The sequence below is a fragment of the Zonotrichia albicollis genome, chromosome 27 (genome assembly GCF_047830755.1).
Source record: "Zonotrichia albicollis isolate bZonAlb1 chromosome 27, bZonAlb1.hap1, whole genome shotgun sequence".
Classification (NCBI taxonomy): domain Eukaryota; kingdom Metazoa; phylum Chordata; class Aves; order Passeriformes; family Passerellidae; genus Zonotrichia; species Zonotrichia albicollis.
Genome location: NC_133845.1, coordinates 220,451 through 241,466, shown reverse-complemented (window position 1 = coordinate 241,466; position 21,016 = coordinate 220,451). Strand labels below are relative to the sequence as shown.

The window sequence follows — 21,016 nt, the reverse complement described above, 5'->3', positions numbered from 1 at the left end:
CGGGACGCGCCGCCGCCGCTTGGGGCGGGGCCGGCGGTGCTGCGCGGCGGAGCGGCGGCGGAGCGCGGGCTCGGCTGTCCCAGCCGGGGAGTGAAGGTGAGCAGAGCTGGCAGGGCGTGGGACACTCTGTTTGTGCCGCAGCGACCGCTGCCCTCGGGGAGCCTGTGGGGCTGCGGTCAGCGTGTCCTGTAACGTGCGAGGATTCCCTGGTGCTTCAGAGGCGCCTTTGGGATGTGGTGGGGGCAGGAGAAAGCTCGGCTGCCTTGGCCCGTGTTTGGGCTGGGTGTGGGACGTGTTGGGGCTCCCTGCTCGCTGGGGTGCCTTAGGAGGGGTGCAAGGCAGGAGCTGCAGACAGGGAAGTAGGAAAAACACGGTCAGCCGTAAAACCAATCATTGCACAATGTTTTGGTGGTGTGTGGATGGGCTGGCAGTTGGTTCCGGATCCAGTGGTCCACGTCAGCGGTGAGTTTGCTGCTGTGGGAGCCCTGAGAGCAGCTTGGTGTTGGAAGGCAGCCAGACAAGGTTCTCCTATCCCCAAATCCTGCTGCAGCTCATGGGCAGTCACAGGGGGAGATGGCGTTTGGCCCAGGGCCGCCGCTGCTGCCTCTGACACCTCTTGGGGAGCCTGGGAACAGTGCTGGTCTGGCTGGATCCTTCCTGCTCCATGGCTGGCCTTGTTTACTCCAGCTTCCTGCCACACTCCTGCCACAGCCCCTTCAGCTCTGTCAGAAAGCCAGAGGAATCTGGCAGTCCCAGAAGGCCCAGCTGCTGTGCTGAAGGGCCACTGTCTCTCCCAGCCCTCTCTGAGCACTAGGCAAGGGCTGCAGGGGCAGGTCCCCTGGCTGAGCACCACAGGCAGTAGCAAGGCTGAGTGCTTTTTGAGAACTCCTTGTACATTTGGGTTTGCTGTGTGGTGCCATGTGTTGGTACATGTGGGAGGATGGATTGTTGGAGAATAGAGATAGTGCTTGAAGGTAATCTCACTCCTGGGGAGTAGCAGCTGTACTAATTACCAAAGAGTAGGAACAGCCCTGCCCTTAATAGGGCACAGCTGTGTCCAATAAGGACGGGTGTTAGAAAAGAGTGGGTTAGGCTAGCTGGAGTTTGTTGGCTGTGCTGCGAGGAAGAAGGGTCAGGCGGTCATGCAGAAGAAAGAAAAAAGGAGTCAGTGTTGCAAGAAGCTGCCGTGGGAACTCACAGAGAGAAGGCATGTAAGTTTTACAGTAAGATAACAAACTAACGGTGACAGTCAGTTTCCATCCACCATGGATCGGTGCCAAGCACCCACGCCAGCAGTGTGGTGGCCCGTACAGGGATTGATCCCGACAGGTACATGTAGGGCACCGTGCAGGTGGATGGAACCACAGTATTGCACAGCAAGGGATCCTTTCTGGCAACCAGAAAGAGGAAAGCGATCAATGCCTGCTTTGGAAAGGTGAGGTTCACCCCACCCCTTTACCAGCTAACAAAGGGCTGGGTGATGGGTTCATGCCAGGAGTTGGATTCAAGACCCATCAGACCCATCCTGTGTCATGGTCCCCAAGACATTGTCAGTGGAGTTGCAGATGTTCCTTGCTGAGCTGAACCTCTGGCCTGCAGGTGAGAAACTGTCATTTTGATACAAGAGCATTTGGAGGAGCAGCTCTCCATTGTGCAGTCTTGTGAGGGGTCTGGAGCTTGTGTCTGTGCTGAAATGTCTGGAGGCACATGCTGATGGTGGGGTCAGGGCTTGAGCTGCAGCAGTGGTCGGGTCTGTGTATGCCTCAGCAGCCCTTGGAGCTGGCTGGCCTCGGGGAGTGCTGGCTGCCGTAGGTAGGACTGCACACTCTCCCCAACCTGAGCACGTGGTGAGCATCCACCCGTCTGTGCAGACCTGAGGCATGATGCCGGCAGGGTCGGGGCTGGAGCACTTCTGTGGAGCGATGAAATCAGCGGGTGTGGCCAGGATTCCTCAGCTCCCGGCGGAGCTGTCTGGTGGCTGATTTATGATGGTGTTATTGCCAGGACCATGGCGTTGTCCCAGCAACCGCAATGCAGCCCCCACTGTCCCTCGCCTGGGTGGGATGGGGCTGGCTGGGTCTCCCCCACTCAGTTGTCAGCCCCAGACCGGGAGACAGAGGCCAGGAACAGGCTCCTCATTCGCCTCTGGCTTCGTGCAGGAGACAGGCTCCCCCTTCCCAGCGGAAGGGCCTGTTGTTTACTAGGGCAGAGGGTGTGGGAAGGGGTGAGCGCACCCTTGAGTGCCTTAGCAGATGGGGAGCAAGCAGGCAGCCAAGTTGGCTGGAGGCTGCGATGCTCTGCTGTGAGCACCCTTAGCTCGGCCACTCAGGCTTCCTCCATGACTCATCCAGCCACCCACAAGTGGGGATGAGAGGCCGTGCAAGGGGATGCCATGCGCCTGTCTCTGCCATGCTGTTGCTTCATCCCAGCATGGCTGGTACTGCATGGCGTGGCCTGCCAGTCTGTGCTCCTGTGAGCACAGTCTGAATGTCCCTGCCCTGGCCGTGGCACACAGTGCAGCTCTGGGGCCAGCTGGTACCTGCTGTGGGGTGAGTCAGGATGTGCTATGCCCAGCTCGGGTCTGGGTGGGCAACAGCAGGTCAGGCAGGAGTGGACCCCCGAGCACCCCTGCCCTCGTGGCTTGGGGCAGGCAAGCAGACTGCATCCCCTGGGCAGCAGGGTGCAGGGGGGGAGCACGCTGGGGCAGCGCGTCTGTGTGCAGCCGACTCTGCATCGGTGAGGCTGGGCATCCTCCCAGGTGAGGCTTTTGGCCGTGCCAGGTGAAGAAAGGGGCTTTTGTCTTCCAGGAGGCCGGGGCTGAGTAGGCAGCCCTGCGCGGGGTGCACGAGGGCCGTGGGCTGTTCGGCGGTAACCGAGCCCGACCCCTTGGCATTTGCTGCCTCCACCGCTTCCCACGGCGGGAACAAGCGGCGCGTTCTGCAGGCGGCGGCGGGAGAAGAAAGGCGGCCTTGTCCGTGCGAGCAGTGGGGCGCCGGCTGGGGCGGCCGCGCTCCCGCCCCGCATTCCTGCAGCGGAGCGGCTGGAGAGGGGCTGCTTCCCCGGCAGCACGGGCTGGGCTGACGCGGGCGTTCCCTGCGCGCTGACGAGACAGGTGAGGGGCTCTGTTGGAGGGCAGTGTTGCGGGACTGGGGGCGTTGGAAAGCGATGGGATGCCAGGGTCACCCTCCAGCTCATGGGCAGGCAGGGCTGCTTGTGGAGTGGGGGGAGTTGGGTGGAGAGTTTGGGCAGCAGGCAGCAGACTCGGAGACGATCTCCCAGGTGGCCGGAATGGGGGTCCTCCACGGTTCTCACGAGGTCTAACCAGTACAACCATGCTGGGAAGGAGTTAACACCGGCACAAGATCCCACCCTGGCCCCGCTCCCTTCCTCTGCAGCAGCCTGGCCCCTCCTGGCTTTTCCCCTTCCTGAAAATTGTGACGGGACGTAGGTGTGAGTGAGGGGCAGGGGCTCGACAGGCCCGCGGGGTCTCCAGATGCTGGGAAGTGCGGCACCCCAGTGCCTGGGGAACATGGGCACCCTGCCGCGGAGGGTCCCGCTCTGCGCCAGGACCAGGCGGCAGGTAAGGGAGAGCAGGGATCCTGCCTCGGCAGCCGGCGAGCGATTGGGAACTGCTCTGGGGGTCCCTTATCTCTAGGCCCCCCTTCCCCTAGCTGAGCTGTCCCCATCCCACGTGGTGTGGCTGTAGTCCCCACGGAGCCCTTGCTGTGGGGCCAGTCCTGCTGTTGCGGGAGGCGCACGGGTTTCATCCAGGTCCTGCATCCCACGCCTGGCGTTTTCCAGCGTTTCATTTTTTCCAGAGTGTGTAATAGCCGTTCGCTCGCCCCCGCAGCTGAGCCCGGTGCTGGACGAGCGGGGGGGACCTGCGGGGCTGGCTGGACGGGCGGCGCTGCTGGCGAGAGCCGAGCCCGGGGCTCCTCCTGGCGGCCCCGGCCCCGGCTTCTCCTAACGGGGATGGAGCACTATCCCGTCTACGCTGCCCGGGAAGGGTTAAGCCCAGTCAGCTAGTCCAGGGCGGAAGGGAGGGACGTAGGGAGCAGCAGACGGTAAATTTAGATCCTCGGAGCGTCCCGACATGGCGTGAGTGCCGGGTGACGGAAATTGTTCCTCCTCGAGTTGCCTCCCACTCACGCAGAGAATGTGTGGCAGCATGGCCGTTCCATGGGTGGTGGCCCTGCCTGCTGGCCACATGGGCAAGGGTATGAAACACTCAGCATATGCACTATGAGCTGCTGCTGGACTGTGGGAGCAGAGGCATGTGACTGGGCTCTGGTGGCGTGGACAGGGGTGCCCAGGTGTGTCACGCACGGTAGGCAGGTGTTGCTGGGGACAGCCGGAACCTGTGCTTGCTTGTGTGTGCTTTTCCAATGACAGCCATTGGGGTCTGGCTGCCCACAGCTCTTGGCATTTAAAGCATGCCTTTCCAACACCATGCCCCCAAAACTGAGTGCATTTGTAGTTTTGCTTCCTGGACTGTGTCTTGTCCTGATGCCTGGCTCATACATGAGTCTCCCTGGGTGGATGGGGATGTGTGCCTAGGTAGGATACGTGCCTTGGCAGGCAGGGATGCTCACTGGCTTCAGGCAGCTGCTGACATGATGAAGACAGGAGCTCAGGATGGCAAATGCTGGTTTGGAATGGGTAGGGTTTGTGCTCAGGCTGCTGTCCAGGATGTGCAGGAAAAATACATCAAGGCCATGCCCAGCGTGGTCACTCGTTCTGCCATTCTGTTTCTTCTGGCAGCCTGTGTCCGGTACCATTCGACGCCTCCAGGAAGGCACCATGGAGGCACCGGGCAGGACCCCCGCCAGCCCAACCCGCAGAGTCCAGACTGTCATCCAGGTGAGCACACAGCATCAGGACCTCTGCTCTGTGGGAACACGGGAATCTGATTGGGATTCCTCTGCAGCCAGCCCCACCACTGGCGCTGCCCTCCAGCCTCTCCCCAGTCTCAGCCAATCCTATTACGGGATCCTCAGCAAAGCCCATTGAGCTAAGCGGCTGGCAGTTGGGATCCTCTTAGATGCAGCCCAAGCCCCATGGATCTCCAGCTCTCCTCAGTTTGCCTCAGCTTCCCGGGATAGGTAGCACAGGCAGGAGAGCCCTACTTTCCTGCGTCTTGCCGCTGGACAGTCCTGCTGGCATGTGTCTGGCATTGATCCTGGCTATGTGGCTGTTTTGGAGCAGCTCGGCCAGGTGGGCAGTGCAGGGGACTGGGCTGCAGTTGCAAGAGTGGTGAGCATCCCTCCTTCTCCTACAGAACAGTCCCCTGGACCTGATTGACACGGGCAAGGGGCTGAAAGTGCAGACAGAGAAGCCACATTTGGTGAGCCTGGGCAGCGGCCGGCTCAGCACTGCCGTCACACTCCTGCCGCTGGAGGAAGGTGAGTGCCGGGGGGTCTCCACAGGCATGCTGGTGACAGAGACACTGAGATACCGTCTCTGCTGGCAGGGAGGACCACCGTTGGCACAGCTGGGACCGACATCGTCCTGCAGGGCGCCGGGCTGGCGCCCCAGCACTGCTACATCGAGAACGTGCGAGGGACACTCACCCTGCACCCCTGTGGCAACGCCTGTGCCATCGACGGCGTGCCGCTGCAGCGGCCCACGCACCTCACCCAAGGTAGGAGCTGTGCTCACCCAGAGCCTTTGCCTGTGGAGCTGTGCAGTTGAGTATTGGGGTATGTGAGGAGCCATCCTGTAACTGCATATCCCAGCTAGCATCCTTCTGGTCTCTATGCTCTGCGGTGGGAACCTGCCGCGTTCTGGCAGAGTTTGGGAGCTGGCTTTGCTGCATGTGTCAAGTGAGGTGGGAAGGGAGAGACCCGGGTGGGCTTTGAAGAACAGCGGAGATGCTGAGCCAACTTTGGGAAGGGAGATGACAGAGGAAAACACCTCGGGTGGCCTCCCGGATGGCTGCCGGGACACGGCTGGCCTGCCTGCGTGGCTACAGGGCTCGGAGCCGGCCGGCCCCCAGGGCCGCTCCCGGGAGCGCGGACAAAGCCGCAGGCCCTTCCCACGCGATCCCCGCCCCTGCCCGGCTCCCGAGTCGCTTCCCGGGGAGGACCCTCGGGCGGGGCGGGCGAGGCCCGGCCCCCCGCCCCTCCCCGGGGGCGGCGCGGCGCTGCCCGGGCGGCGGCGGCGGTGGCGGTGTCGAGGTGAGTGCGGAGCTGCGGCCGCGCGTGTCCGCGCCGGGCGGGGCTCGCTCCCGTTCCTCGGGGTCACGGAGCCGGAGTGCCCCGCGGGCGGTGCCGCTGCGCTCCCCGCGCCTGCCCCCGTGGCCCCGGGAAGGGGGCACCCGCCGGCGTGGGCGCTGCCCCGCGGGGACAATGGGAGCCACGTGGCCGCGGGGAGGGCTCCGGCGCGACGCCCGCGGGGCGCTGGGGTCTCGCCGGTGCCGCAGCAGGCGGCGAGGGCCGTGGCAGGCTGCGAGGGACGGGCAGGGCTCAGCCGAGCCGCACATCCTCCTGTCCCCGGGGGCAGGCAGGGACATGACAGAGCAGGGACAGCATCTGTGCAGGGCCCAGCGGAATGGACTGCGGGGCTGTCAGGCCGACGCTCGTGGTGCAGTTTGGTGTTTATTCGCTTTGCCGGGGCGACCTGTGGCTCCGCTGATGCCGGCACGAGGGGAAGGAAGGCACAGGGCAGTGATGCGTCTCTCCGGGACAGCCGCTGCCGGGCTGGGCGTCGGCGCTGCTCCCTGGCGGGCGGGATGCCCTCGTGGGGCCGGGGTGAGCAGGACTCCGTCCCGCCCTGGCGCACAGACAGGGGATCCAGGCCCCCGGACGGGGACAGCAGTTACTCTGTAGTGCCTCTCGCTCTTCTTGCTGAGAGCTGGGCTGACGGGTGCTCCAAAGAACACGTCCCCTCCGGCGAGGGATTTTCAGCAGCGGCTGTTGGTATGGAGCGAGCCTCTCCCAGAGCCCTGGCAGGCGCTTCAAAGTGGGGTGTGTCGGCGGCAGCCCGCCTCCTCGCCGCCTGATGCTCCCCGCTGCCAGCACATGCCTCCCCAGCACCGCGGGCAGCAGGTGAACCACGGCGGGTGCCCGCGGCTCCGCTCCCCTTCCCTTCCTCAGGTGCCTTTGTCCTCGGGGCTGCTCGGCAGCCTTGCCCCAAGAGGGCTGCTGCTTTGGGCCAAGAAGAGACGCTTTGCAAGCAGGGACAGGAGCTGTCTTGTCTGCAGCTGGCAGCCACGCAAGCCCTGGAGTGCCGCCAGCTCCCCCGCGGCCCCCGGCGGGACCCCAGCTGTGCCTGCCCTGGGATGCGCTGCCGGCAGCTGCTGCGCTGACCTGGATTTCAGCCTCCCCTAAGCCTCTGCTGACAGCGGGAGCCCGCTCCCTTCCCGAGGGCGCATCTTGGGGCGAGCAATGCCCGACTGCCTCCCTGCGCTCTCTGGAACCGCTCTGATATTGCCGGCTAGCAGCTGAGCCCTCTCTCCTCTCTCCCAAGGGTGCACCATCTGCCTGGGCCAGGCCACCTTCCTCCGCTTCAACCACCCTGCTGAGGCCAAGTGGATTAAGAGCATGATCCCCGCGGGGGGCAGGAACCCTTCGGCTCTCTATGGGCTACCAGCAAGTAGGTGACCCCCCCCTTGTCCCTGGTGGGGCAGGGCAGATGCTGAAGTGCTCCCTGACCCATCAGCCTGCCCAGTGCTCTCCCAGCCCTGTCCTGTTGCACTCAGGCTCACACCCAGCTATGATGTGCCATCCCTCAGCTCAGCACGGTATGGCAGCTGCACTGGTATTTGTTAATGATTAATATCCCCTCAAAGAGGTTGACTGTGGGGGCACTGAGGCATGGCTTTCAGTTCTGCCCAGCCTGGCCGTGGCAGAGCCATCGCCCGTCAGAGCCCCCCCATTGCTTGGAGGCGGGTGTTTATGTGCTGGGGCTGTGAAGGCCATTCTTCTGGCTGCTGCCCTTCATCTCATGAGCTTATCTTGCTGTGTCTGCCTGTCCGTGGAGCAGTGGGCCAGGAGCCAGTACTGTGCCTGGTTCCTGGGGATGTCCAAATCTCCAGCACTGATCCCCGGGCTGGTAGCCCTTATCCCTGCCCCAACCAGCACGCCCTGGCACAGGGAGAGGAGCTTGGCTGCCTTCCCGTGCCACGTGTGTGTTGGGAAGGCAGCATGCCCGCAGCTGGGGACGGGAGGAGGGGCTCAGGGAGGTGCTGTGGCCGGGGAGCATCATGCAACCATGCAGCATCCCGTGTGGGCCCTGCGTGCCCACTCTCTGCCATGCAGGACGGGGTGGGATCCCACTGACAGGGCTGTGGCACATCTTCCCAGGATGAAGGCAGTGCCAGCTGCTGTGGGGAGCCGCTGGGTGCCAGGGGGTGACGCAGCCCGGGTGGCACGCTGTCCTGGCTGGGCTGCACGCTGCTGCCATTCGCTGGCGCCCTGAGTGACAGGCACATCGGTGCTGCGCAGGGAGCAGGGGCAGCCCAGGCAGGGGCACCCTGGCCGGGCTGTGGGCAGGCTGCGGGCGACCTGGTGGTGGGTCTGGACGTGGTGCCAGGTCAGCAGCCTTTGGCTATTGCATCTCTGGCCCCTTGCTGGGAAGCCAGAGTGTGCAGGGGGCAAGTGGTGGGTGCCAGTGGGGGCTGAGGGCAGCTGCTCTCCAGGGAGTGCAGCAGGGAGCTTCGATGCAGGGAGGGTGGCTGTCCTCTCAGGTTTCTGTCTCCTGGGTGATGGGACTAGCAGGATTCCAGCCTCCTCCCTGTCCCGGCTGGAGTGGGAAGGGGGACAGCAGAGAGGGGCTGCTACCCAGCTCTGACTCTGCAAGATGTAAGAATGATGCCAGGCTGCCCCATAGGACCCGACCCAGGCAGGGGCTGCGGTGGAGTCACACCACCCTGATGCCTTCTCCTTTGTTTCCCTGCAGAATCCGAGGCCCTGTTGAATGGTGGCCACCAGCTGTCAGAGCGTGGGTGTCACAGCCACAGCTCCCTTGTCAGTTCCATTGAGAAGGACCTGCAGGACATCATGGACTCACTGGTGCTGGAGGAATCCACAACCCCTGGCATCCAGAAGCCGCCTGCCTGCGGCCGATCCCCCCTCTCCCCTGTGGTGAACGGGGGTGGCCGCTGCCTCCTGTCCCCCCCGCCCAGCCCTGGGGCTGCCTCAGGGGGCTCCAGCTATGAGAACTTCTCTCCCCTCTCCTCCCCAGCCAGCAGCAGTAGCTACACCAGCCCCTCACTCAGCAGCCAAGAGCAAGGCCCGGCCGTGCCGCCCCCTCTCCCACTGCGCTCCTCCAGCTACAACCATACTGTCCAGCCGCCCGCTCTGCCTGCTGGCAGTTCTGGTGAGCCCTGGCCAGCTGAGAGGCTCGGGGACCACCGCGGGGGCAGCCCCCGGCTGACGCCCAGGGTGGCGCCGCGGCCGCGGGTGGCCCTGCAGGAGCGGCCCCCCAGTCCCTTCCGGGAGCCACGGGACTCTCTGGCCGCCGGCCGGCAGCCCGCCAGCAGGGCAGCCCCAGAGGCCCGGCTGCAGCCCCCCGAGAGCCCACGGGTTGCCCGGAGGAACCTCGAGAGCATGCGGGAGCTGCCTCCCCTGAGTCCTTCCTTGTCACGCCGGGCTGCCAGCCCCCGGCTGGCCCCTGACGCCCCCTCCCCGCAGCCCCGGCTGGGCAGGGACGTGCCTGGCAGTCCCCGTGCCAGGCGCAAGGGCTCGGAGGAGTCGAAAGGTGCTGGGGGTCCTTCACCCCCGCTGCTGGCAGAGAACCCCACGCGCCGTCCCAGTTTCAGTACTTGCCTGAGCCCCACGTATGGGCTGGGCTCCCCGGCTGTGCCCTCGCCCCGGCAGAGCCCCCGCGCCCCCAGGAAGCCTTTGGGGGACCCACGGCTGCCAGTGGGCTCACGGGAGCGCAAGAACAGCATCACTGAGATCAGTGACAATGAGGACGAACTGCTGGAGTACCATCGGCGGCAGCGGCAGGAGCGGGTTCGGGAGCAGGAGATGGAGCGCCTGGTGAGCCTTGGGGCTGGGAGGGGACACATTTGACTGTGGGACACCCTCTTAGCAAATAGCTGTTGTTGTTTGCTGCTCTGAAACCTGGCCTTTGCCTCTTGGGGATTTGCCACAGCTGCCAGGCTGCCGGCTCATCCAGGGGGATTATGGCCAGGAGCAGCCATCGGTGCTCAGTAGCTCTCTGGGAATACAAAGCCCCCGGCTTACAGCAGCCTGTGGAAGCTGGTGGGGCTGGCATGGTCCCAGGGCTGTTGGCCAAAATGGTGGTGCCCCTTGCAAAACTCTCCACATCTTGTCCATCCCTGCCAGGGCCCATCTGCTGGTGGTGGTGCTGTGGCTCTGTGGATGTTGCATCTATATTTAGGGCTGATGGAGTTTTTATGGGACTGGCATCTGCCTGGATGAGGTTTGCCATGTCTCTGGCAGTCCTGCAGGCCGGGCTGAGCCGCCAGGGCTGTGTTTGCTCAGCCCTGACTCACGCCTGGTGCAGGCAGCCTGAGTCACTGCCTGGAAATAGCGGTGGCGCTCGGCAGCTGGCACTGCTGCCTGTCATCAGTCTGTCTCCAGCTCCAGCACATCGCGTGCCTGCCTCTGCTGTGGGGTCGAGCTGGCTGCATTGTGCTTTGTAACGTTGTCTGCCCACCCCACTGTGCGGGGCCGTATTCTGATGGCCACCATTGGCACGGGGCTCTGTCTGCTCCTGCCACAGCGCGTGCTGGATGGGGACCATCCTTTCTTACAGGAGCGTCAGCGCCTGGAGACCATCCTGAACCTCTGTGCTGAGTACACCAAGACAGACGGCACTGAGCCCGGTGACACGCACAGGCTCCTGGCTGGTGACACGGATGCTGGCCAGTGGGCGCCCAGGGGTGCCATAGCTCTGGGCCACGCTGTCGAAGAGCTGCAACAGAGGGAGAGTGTGGAGAGATCAGATGAGGAGAACCTGAAGGAGGAGTGCAGCAGCACGGAGAGTACCCACCACGAGGTAAGGGGACATCTGTGCCATTCTGTTCCATGCCATGCTGCACCGTGCCATGCCAATCAGCCCCTTCCACAGCACGAGAAGCTGACAGGACCCTGGGCCAAGGAGGCACAGCGGCTGGAGGAGGAGCGTGCTGGTGTCCTCGGACGCCTGGAGCAGCTGAAGGGTCGTGTCAAGGAGCTGGAGCAGCAACTGCAGGAGACATCACGAGAGGTGAGAGCTCAGGGGACACTGCTGGGTCCCCTGCTGCTTGCTGCCCTCACCAGTCAGCACTAAACCCTAAGGGTATGAGCTAGATCCAGCAGGAGCAGCAGTCCTGACGCTGCTTTGTCCGTGCAGGCAGAGATGGAGCGGGCGCTGCTGCAGGGTGAGCGGGAGTCGGAGGTGCTGCGGCTGCGGCAGGAGCAGGAGGCAGCGCAGCAGCTGCAGGAGAAGCTCTCCAGCCTGGATGCCAGCATCCGCAAGGAGCGGGACAAGGTGGGCCCAGTCACAGGTTCCCACTGTCACCAGCTGTGCCATACTCTCCCTGGCACTCACAGCCCGTGCTGCAATGCCTCATGCTGCAGCCTTTCCCTGCGGACACGTTCTCCAGACTCCGGGCTCCACAGAGGCTTTGGAGAGCAGTCCCTGTGGTTTGCATTGTGGGGGGATCTGTCTGTCTGTCTGTCTGTCTGTCTGTCTGCCTGGGCTTGGTCAAACAGCCCTGCTGGAGGAGAGCACAGCCAATGTTCAGGAAGCATTTCGGTTGCTGCCTGTTGCTCTGGCAGGGAGACTGGTGTGAGGCTTTCCAGACGGCTGCTGCCTGCCATGGGCAGTGCTGGAGCAGAGGCCTTGGCTCTCCCCATTACCTGTCCTTGCTGGGGAACTGTGTCTTGCAGCAAGTCACCTCACTCTGCTGCACCTTCATGAGTGATGGCAGCTGTTGCTGTAGTGTTTGGCTTGCTGGCGGTGGCTGGAAAACCACTGCAGTGTTTATCTTGGTGGGTTTAGGAGGGGGTCCTGGCCCCCTTTGCCCGATGTTTCCTGTAGTGCAGTTACTGCCCGAAGGCACCCATGGCGCTGCCTGTGTGGGATGTTTGTCCCAGCTGCTGGTTGCTGACTGTCCCACAGCCTTGCAGGCAGTGTGGCATGGCCTTGTTGACAGGAAAGCTGCTGGGATCCAATCCCTGCTGCTGGAGGCCATTGTCCTGTGCAGCCTATGCCGAGGTCCCACCAGCAGCTCTGTGCCACCCTCATGTGGCATCAGTGTCCCTTGGGGTCTGGCCTGCCCCGTGGCGGTGGCTGTGGGTGCCAGAGCTGTTGGGATGCTTGTGGCCTGGCAGAGTGGCCATTGGTGCCTCCCAGTGATGCTCCTACAGCATTTGGGGGTTTTGTTCTGGTTTTGGTCTTCCAGCCCTTTGTAGGTATCTTCTGTAGCCAGGGACAGCCTCATGCAGAGCCAGGAGAGGAGCACAGGGGAAGCCCTCTCCCAGCCTCTCTGCTGACCTAACCACCCACTTTCCTAACCCATCTGCGCTGCTCACACTAACAGTGCCTGAACTCTGTCATCACCTCTGACATCTCTGCACATCTAGGAGCCCCCAGGCAATCCACTGCTCCTCTGCTGGGGCATCTGCCCATACCAGCCTTGCCTCCCTGCCAGCATGTCCCCTCGTAGCCCTTTTCATGATGTTCCATCTCTGTGTGGAGCACAGGGTTCCTTGCAGCAAGCATTTCTCAATGCCAAGCCCCCATATGGTACCGCCAACCCTGTGGGTGGTTCCCCTATGCCAGTCCCATGCTGCTGGCCCCATTTTATTGCACCTGTGGTCAGGCCCCTCATCCCAGCCCAGGAGTCAGTGTCTGCTCTGCTGCTGTCTCATCATAGCCTGAGCATCTCTTGCTGGACCACAGCCTCCTTTTTTCACTGCTGCCCTCTCCTTCTAATGGATGAGGGTGGTCCATGACCTTCTCTTCCTGCATTCAGGACCTGCAGTCCCTAACTGGTAGCAGTTAACAAAGCCAGTTAGTGGTTATTGTGATGCAGCTGTGTGCAGGATTGGGATGACCTGAACCATATTATCAGCGTTGATCTTTTTGCTGCCTGCAAGTTTGTTCTTGGAAACACAAAACTGAGGTCAGGGGCTGGCTGTAACTCCTCTAACACTGCTCAGCCAGTTCCTGTGTCTCTTGATCTCTGGATCCCCTTGTAGCTGCCATGCTGTTCCTTCTCCTGAGCCCCCTCTGTCTCCAGCTGAGCTCCTCTCTAACTCACAGCTTCTGCATGGCGCCCATTTGAGAAGTGTGTCTTCTTTTTTTTTTTTTTTTCCTTTTTCTTTTCCTTTTTTTTTTTTTGTTTTGTCTTGTTCTCCCCTAATTCAGGAAAGGGCAAAGGTTGATGCTGAAAGGAAGGAGCTAGAGCAACTCCAGGCGCTTTACCATGAGTCGAAGAGCCACCTTGCTAAGTGCCCCGAGTCAATGCGGGAGCAATTGCAGGAGCAGATGCGAAGGGTCAGTGTCTCCCCCCACCCCTCTCGGACCATGGCCCACCTCCCTCCGCTCCAGCTTAGGCCAGCTCTTCCCTGCCAGCCGGGCTGCACTGGGAGCGTCGCGCCCGGGCTGGAGGCGGCTGGCGCCGGGCACCACCGTCCTGGTAAGCTTGCCCCTCGCCCGGGGCGCGGGAGAGCTCGGCAGAGCTCCTCGGGGCCCGCTCGGCAGAGCTCCTCGGGACGGGCAGGGCGCCGGCATGGACCCTGCCCTGCAAGGAGGGCAGGCTGGGGAGCCTTGGGGGCTGCTGCATCCTCATCTGGCTGCCTCCAGCTATATCCTGAGAATGTTCATTTACACAGTCATGTTGATACGTGTTACTGCTAGTCCTCAGCATTTTTCCTATTACCTGGTATTTTCTGGAAGTGGTTGACTTTCCCCAGCCCAGGGCTAGTGCCTGCTCAGATAAACCCACATTGCCACAGCCTGCTCCCGCCAGGCACTCACATTCTGGATGAGGATCTGGTGTAGAGTGGGCAGGGGGGTTGCTGGAGCAGCGTCTGCGTGTGGGAGCCCTCAGGAGCCAGCACATCAGTGCTGTGTCACTGGCTGCCTGTCTCATGGAGCAGGGTGAAACACATCCCCGTGGGGTGCATGGCACACTGGCTGCCAGGATGGCACTGGCAGGCCTGAGCTGAGTGCTGCCACGTGCTGTCGGTGCATGAAGGCTGGAAGGACACAGGGAGTTTGTCCAGCATGGTGCTTGTCTGTTGGGGCTTTGCCACCTGCAGGCTTGGTGACACAGTGTTGCTGTTGGTGGTTATGCTGGCGTTTTGTTACCTGTCAGGGCACGGCTTTAGCCCCTGTGTGCTTCAGCAGGGGCAGCTGGTCTGCGAGGTCTGGCAAAGCCCCTGGCTGTGGCAGGCTCATCTCATGGGGGTGACTGCTCTGTGCTGGCCAGTTCTGGGTGCCTCCATTGCCTTCTTCTGTCTGCAGACACTCCTGTCAGAATCTCTTGTGCTTCTGATGCCCAGCAGAGGGCAAAACTGCCTGCCTGCCACACCAGGCACAGGGGACAGGCTTGGCCACCAGCTCTTGTTCCTGGCCAGCACCAGTAGGATGTGGAGGCACGGCAGGAGGCTTTGCTGGGGGAGACCTGCCTGCAGGACGCGGAGGTGCCCATCCAGTGAGTGTGATCCACTCACAGTGCTCTCATGTGTTCAAAGGAGGCAGAGGCACTGGAGACGGAGTCCAAGCTGTTTGAGGACCTGGAGTTCCAGCAGCTGGAGCGAGAGAGCCACCTGGAAGAGGAGCGGGAGGCGCGAGGGCAGCAGCTGCTGCAGAGCCGGGCCGAGTGCCACCGCAGCATCGCCCGCAGGAAGGTGGGCATGGCAGGGGGAGCTCCGTGGGGCTGTGCCCCTGGGCCAGGCTGCATCCCAGGGCTCCCAGCAGCCAGCTCATCTCTGCTGCCACTCCCCAGGAGCGGGTGGCTGCCCTGGATGCCCAGGCTGCCCAGATCCGGCTGCAGAGCGCGCAGGAGGCCGAGCGCCTGGCCAGGGAGCGCAGCAGCGTCCTGCAGCTCCTGCAGAAGGTAATGGCCTGACTGTGTGCTCCTGGGGGCTCAAGGCAGGGGACCAGATCCTGCCAGCTCTTGACAGGTGGCTGGCAGGCAGCGAGAGCTGCCATGGGGTGCCAGTAGCCATCAGCTGCCTCTGACCTGTCACCCCCTGTGCAGGAGAAGGAGAAGCTCGTGTCTCTGGAGAGGCGATACCAGCTTGTCACAGGTGGCAGGAACTTCCCAAAAATGTCCTCAGCTCTCCGAGAGGTAAGTTGGTAGAGAGGAGGCTGTGGTCCTCAGAGCTGCTCTCTCTCCTAAGCTGCAGCCATCAGTGAGAATGAGCCTTGTGCACCACCAGCTTTGCTCTGCAGCAGTTCCCAAGTACCTTCTGACCAGAGCCAGGTGCTTCCACCTGCTCAAAGTCTCTCCATGGGCTGCAGAGGTTGTGGGAGAGGAAGGGGAAATGCAACAGAGCAGCCCATGGGACAGGATTGCTCAGGGTTCCATCACTGCTGGAGAGCAAGTGTGGGGATGTCTTGGTGCTGGTCCAGGGGACTTTTAGGTGGGAGTGAGTTGCCCCATTACCTTGCTCATGGCTCTGGATGGGGAGCCACGACCATGATGCCCTCAGGGGCTGTGGTACTGCCTGACCTGCTGCTGGTAAGAGGCACAAGATGGCAGAGTCCCCTCGTGCCTGCCTGCAGTGGGACTCCTGCTGCTGCCACCTTGCTGTCTCTGCCCACCTTGCCTATGTGACCTTTACCCTTCAACAGGAGACCCTCCACATCTCAGAACCTTATGAGCTGTTGGAGGGACCTAAGCCCCTGAGCCCCCTGCCAGCAGCAGCTGCCTCCTTAGCTTCTCCTGCCACCTACTCCTACCCCAAGGCACAAGAGGTAACTAACTAGAGGGACTAGCTGCATGTGCTTGCTCACTTACCCCTCCTTGGCTGAGACCCCTTTTGTGGCCTAATGTCACCCCCAGGCAGCAGGGCAGCCCCACAGCAGCATGGCTGGAGCATTTGTCATACAGATGTCTGGCAGTTGTGCTCATTAACATTCAGTCCCTGATTCCAGGCACGCTCCTGAGCCTGCTGGGCATCCCAGTTCCAGCCACTGCCCCCTAACTTAATCCTGGTGCAGCCATTTCCCCCCTTGCTCACTGCTTGCCATCTGGCTAGGCACCTCCTGACAGCATCCTGTAGGGTCGTGCTAGCATAGCTTTCCCAAAATAAGAGCAAGTCCCCAGCTTTAGCATGTTTGGTTCAGAAAGGATGAGGAAGTGGGTTTTAAGCTGGCTCAGCACAGCTCGAGGTGCCTCCCCCAGTGCTGCTGCACTAGGGAGGACTTGTGGTCCGTGGAGGACCCTGAGGCATCCCTGCCCCTTGTGGGCACTCAGCAAAGCTGCACTGGAGGCTGGAGCAAGATGGGTGCCAGCACACCCAGCCCAGCTCGAGCACCCCAAGGTGCTGCATGCCGGGGACACCACGGGCAGCAGGGCAGGGCTGGGGAGGCAGGGTTGGGGCAGGAATGCACAGGGAGGTTTGCTCCCACTATGCAGTCAGTGCCGTGATGTCAGCACATGGGTCTAACTCTTCTCCTTCTCCCTTGCCATGGATTTCTAGGAGTACATGAGGCTGTCTGACGTTTTCAGGTTCTGCAGTAATGCACATGGCCCCAGCCTGGACACTAAAGCTTCTGCTGCTGCCCCTGCTGCTGCTCAGAGCTCTTTCTTGCTTGCTGTAGCTCCCACAGCCAACGAGGTACCTGCCCCAGAGCATGCTCGGGTTTGCTCCCTCGGGTTGCCTGCAGGCAGGGAGGCAGCTGCAGCCCCCCGTGTGCCCTGGGGCCTGGAGCCACATCTCTCTGGGGTCAGGACGCTTGTCTGGCTGCAGCTGCGTGGGGAGCAGAGGCTCCAGCTGCCCGGTCTCCTTGCTGGGGTGCACTTCTCGCCCGCTCTGGATGCAGTGGTGGGGCAGGAGCAGAGTGGGTGCCCAGCAGAGGGAGGGGCAGCCCTTTGTCTGTTGGCTGCAGTCCTGGCCGCTTGTCTCAAGCGAGGAGGATGCAGAGCAGGCCTGACCCTGTGCCCAGCAGCAGGGTGGCTGCTGCACCGACTGCTTTTCCTCCCAGGACAATGAACCTTCCTGTGGGGGTTGGAGCTTCCTGCTCGTTCCTCTGTGCCTGCTTGCCCCAGCTCTTAACCTGGTTCAATCTGCTTCTCTCTGCCCAGTATGTGACCGTAGAGCAGCTCTCGGGTATCCTGGGCAGCCTCCACACCCCTGCTGCTTCCCTGCTGGGCTGTACCCCTCCGGCTCCTTCATCCTCAGGCTGTGCTCCTCCTCATCCTCCTCTTCCATCTCTCCCTTCTCCCTTCATCTCTGCAGAGGTTGGTGCCCTGTTTCCCTCCCTTTGGCCCCTTGTACTCTCCCTGGGAGGTGATGGAGATGCATGGGAAGGGGTGAGCTGCAGATGGAGCTGAGCAGCAGCTCAGGCTCTTGACACTCCACACACCCTTGGCTGTCCTGCCTGCTGCTCCACTGTCCTCAGGGCAGGGGGTCTTTGTGTTTGATAAGTTCTCACATTCTCTTGAACAGCAAACAGCTCCTACAGCTGCTGGGACTTAGCCACGGAGTGCGCAGGATCCCCAGGGGTCTGCATGTTAAGTTCTGGGGGAGTGGTGCAGGCATAGGCAGGAATGCTTCAACCTCTTCTCTGTGCATCTGTCCCTCTTGCTGCATTTGTCCTTCATCCTTTCTCACGCAGCCTCTCTCTCCAGATGGAGCAGCAGCTGTTGGGAGGCCCTGTGTGTCTCCCAGCTCTTGATTTAGAGAAGTGGTACCAGGAGGTTATGGCTGGGACCTCCTCTTCCTCTGTCTCTCCTTCTTCTTCCCCTCCTCCACTTCCAGCTAAAGCTCACTCCTCTCACAAGGCTCTGCAGGTAATCCTGGCTCTCTGCTGCCTAGGCTTAGGCTTTGGGGCCGCTGGTTGTGGCCAAAGTGGGGCAGTGTGGGGACGTTCCTGTGGACCCTGTACCCTGAGTGCTGCTGGGGCTCTGGCTGTCACTGCAGGCAAAGGGTAGGCAGTCTCTGCCTCCTCTCGGGCTGCATCCCTTTGCCAGGATGGCACTGACACAGAGCAGGATCTGGGGAGCCATCTGTCCAGGAGGACTTTTGCAGTTCCCCCATATCTCTGTCGTGCTGTGTCTCTGTGCTCAGGTCTATCGTGCAAAAGCAGAGGCTGGTGCTGGTGTCCTCACCCCTCGGATGAAGAGCGGGACGCCTTCGTCCTCGCAGCTCAACCTCTCGGTGCTGGAGCGCAGCCCCTCTCCCAAGGTATGGCTGCCAGGGGACCCAGGCATCCTGGCCATGGCTCACGCCTGCCTGTGCCAGCCCCCGTGCCCATCCTCGCAGCTGACCACCCACTGTCCTGCCCAGGGCCCCCCCAGCCCGGCGGGCAGCCTGTCCCGCAACCTGGTGGCCACGCTGCAGGACATCGAGACCAAGCGCCAGCTGGCCCTGCAGCAGAAGGGTGAGCTCTGGCTCTGTGTCCTGGCTCTGGGGGGTGGTGGGACCTCGGGAGACGCTCTCCCTGCTGCCACTTGGGCAATGGAGAAGGGAGCCTGGCCGAGGGTGGCGACAGCAGCAATGCTCCAGCAGAATGCGGTGCCTCTCTCACAGTCTCTTGCTTTTCCCCCCTCTCTTTCCTCCTGACCCCTCCACCTGACGGCCCATCTCCAGCCAAGCTGCTCCCAGCAGAGCCCTTGCAGCCAGGCAATCTACCAGGTAGAGATGTGGGGTGACTTGGACTGCCTAGAGCAGCCCAGAGGCAGCAGCATGGCTGTTTGCTGGCATCTTCTGCCATACATAAGAGGGGCATGACCAGTCCAGGGTGCCAGGTGGATCTCAACATCTGCTAAGAGACAAGCCTGTGCTTCCCTAGCTTGCAAATGCTTTGCCCTGCTTGTTCCTTACCAGCCTGGCGCATGTGTCCCCTGCTGCTGCCCAGACAGGTTGCAGTGCTTGCCAGAGAGTTGTGACCGCAGCTCCCACCTCTGCCCCTACCATGCCTTCGTGGTTCCAGCTGTGCCTGTAGTGTCTTCTGCCTGTGCCCACCCCCTTTGCCCACCATGCTGTGGCTCTGAATGTGGCACTTTTAACTTGGTGTTGTCATCTGGCCATGGCACAGGTCGGCAGGTGATCGAGGAGCAGAAACGGCGGCTGGCAGAGCTGAAGCAGAAAGCGGCTGCCGAGGCACAGTCCCAGTGGGAAGCCCTGCATGGGCAGCCCCCCTTCCCCACTGCCTTCCCCCGGCTTGTGCACCACTCCATCCTTCACCACAGCCGTCCCCATGGTGCCGGACCCCGGGCTGAGGAGCTGGACCACGCCTATGACACGCTCAGCCTGGAGAGCTCAGACAGCATGGACACCAGCATCTCCATTGGCAACAACTCCGCGTGCTCGCCTGACAATATCTCCAGGTAATCCTGGGGCCAGCTCCTATGGCCAGAGGACAGCTCGCTCTGCTGGTGTGCTGCTGGCTCAAGGTCCTTTCCTGCTGGGGCAGCAGCTGTGGCTATTTTGCAGTGCCAGCGGGATGGAGACAGGGAGGATTGAGGAGATGGAGAAGATGCTGAAGGAGGCACACGAGGAGAAGTCACGGTTGATGGAGTCCCGGGTGAGTGGGGGCACCAGCGCCGCGGCTGGGTGGCAAGCAGGACTCCAGTGCTGGGGCTGAGTGCCTGTGCGTGCTGGCAGGAGCGGGAGATGGAGCTGCGGCAGCAGGCGCTGGAGGACGAGCGCTGGCGGCGGGAGCAGCTGGAACGCCGGCTGCAGGACGAGACCGCGCGGCGGCAGAAGCTGGTGGAGAAGGAGGTCAAGCTGCGGGAGAAGCACTTCTCACAGGTGTGAGGCAGGCTGCCGTGCCCCTCTCTCAGCCTGGGCTGTGAGGCACACCCAGCTTGCTGCCGCTGTCCCAGCTCGCAGCGGAGGGACGTGGCTCTTGTCACTGTCGGTGGCCTTTGCAGAGCTGTGTTGCTTTTCCAGGCTCGTCCCCTGACACGGTACCTCCCCATCCGCAAGGAGGATTTCAACCTGCGGCTGCACATCGAGTCATCGGGCCACAACGTTGACACCTGCTACCACATCATCCTGACAGAGAAGATGTGCAAGGGCTACCTGGTGAAGATGGGCGGGAAGATCAAATCTTGGAAGAAGCGCTGGTTTGTCTTTGACCGCATGAAGCGCACCCTCTCCTACTATGTGGGTGAGTCCCGATGCCACCTTGTGCCCCCTCCCCATGCCATCACCCACAGTCCACAACAGTTCCCTCTCTTGGGCAGATAAACATGAGACAAAGCTGAAGGGTGTTATCTACTTCCAAGCCATTGAAGAGGTTTACTATGACCACCTCCGCAGTGCTGCCAAGGTGAGAGCTGGGCACTGCCCCTGCTGCGCTGTCTGCTGTCTGTGGGTGTCCCCATTTTCCTGCCCTTTGTCACACTGGTCAGGGGTGGCAGGGCAGTGCGTGCCAGGGGTGCTCCTGGAATGGTCTGTGGCCCCTGATGGTGCCAGCCTCAGGGCACCAAGGGCAGGACCCCAGTGCTGGGCCTCGTGGGGGACTGGGGGGGGATTGCTGCTGCTCAGAGGGGAACAGAGTGCTGATTTCATCCTCCCCTCCAGAGCCCCAACCCTGCGCTCACTTTCTGTGTCAAGACCCACGACCGACTGTACTTCATGGTGGCACCATCAGCCGAGGCCATGCGCATCTGGATGGACGTCATTGTCACTGGGGCAGAGGGCTATACCCAGTTCATGAACTGAGGGCGGTGCTGTGCATCCCAGATCCACCAGCTGCATGGACTTGTGAGCCTCCCAAGCAGCGAGGAGCTCCTGAGGGACCGTGGTCCCTGCTACGCCTCCTGCCAAGGGCTGTGCACACCAATGTCACGGACCTGCGTTGGGCACAGCTGGCTGGTCCTGAGTGTTGCCTGTCCAGGCAAGGGAATAAGGTTTTTTTTATGCTGACTTTG

General features: G+C 62.1%; 1 protein-coding gene across 17 annotated transcripts; it reads left to right on the top strand.

The window, feature by feature from the left end:
- The first annotated feature begins 29 nt into the window (after nucleotides 1–29).
- On the top strand, nucleotides 30–21,011 carry PHLDB1 (pleckstrin homology like domain family B member 1). Of its 17 annotated transcripts, XM_074559537.1 has the most exons (27): nucleotides 2,392–2,549; nucleotides 2,808–3,112; nucleotides 4,762–4,860; nucleotides 5,279–5,402; nucleotides 5,471–5,641; nucleotides 7,468–7,593; nucleotides 8,899–9,983; nucleotides 10,726–10,968; nucleotides 11,041–11,178; nucleotides 11,305–11,442; nucleotides 13,327–13,455; nucleotides 14,658–14,813; nucleotides 14,912–15,022; nucleotides 15,167–15,256; nucleotides 15,763–15,885; nucleotides 16,614–16,751; nucleotides 17,219–17,374; nucleotides 17,765–17,926; nucleotides 18,204–18,320; nucleotides 18,423–18,516; nucleotides 18,726–18,770; nucleotides 19,174–19,465; nucleotides 19,572–19,662; nucleotides 19,743–19,889; nucleotides 20,031–20,250; nucleotides 20,327–20,412; nucleotides 20,667–21,011. In XM_074559537.1, exons 3-27 carry the CDS (start codon nucleotides 4,801–4,803, stop codon nucleotides 20,805–20,807), a joined length of 4,383 nt encoding a protein of 1,460 aa, XP_074415638.1. In that variant the 5' UTR covers nucleotides 2,392–2,549; nucleotides 2,808–3,112; nucleotides 4,762–4,800; the 3' UTR covers nucleotides 20,808–21,011. The 17 variants fall into 17 exon arrangements, with proteins under 17 accessions (XP_074415639.1, XP_074415638.1, XP_074415637.1 ...); XM_074559538.1 differs by lacking the exons at nucleotides 2,392–2,549; nucleotides 2,808–3,112 and adding an exon at nucleotides 30–96; XM_074559536.1 differs by lacking the exon at nucleotides 2,392–2,549 and having other exon boundaries at nucleotides 2,794–3,112.
- Nucleotides 21,012–21,016: the final 5 nt, after the last annotated feature.

Excerpts from the sequence above, each read along its gene's own strand:
- PHLDB1 (XM_074559531.1), top strand. The coding sequence starts at position 3,494 with ATGCTGGGAAGTGCGGCACCCCAGTGCCTGGGGAACATGGGCACCCTG. Across the intron at positions 11,179-11,304 it reads TGCAGGAGACATCACGAGAG|GCAGAGATGGAGCGGGCGCT; the intron begins GTGAGAGCTCAG and ends TTGTCCGTGCAG. Across the intron at positions 14,814-14,911 it reads GCAGCATCGCCCGCAGGAAG|GAGCGGGTGGCTGCCCTGGA; the intron begins GTGGGCATGGCA and ends GCCACTCCCCAG.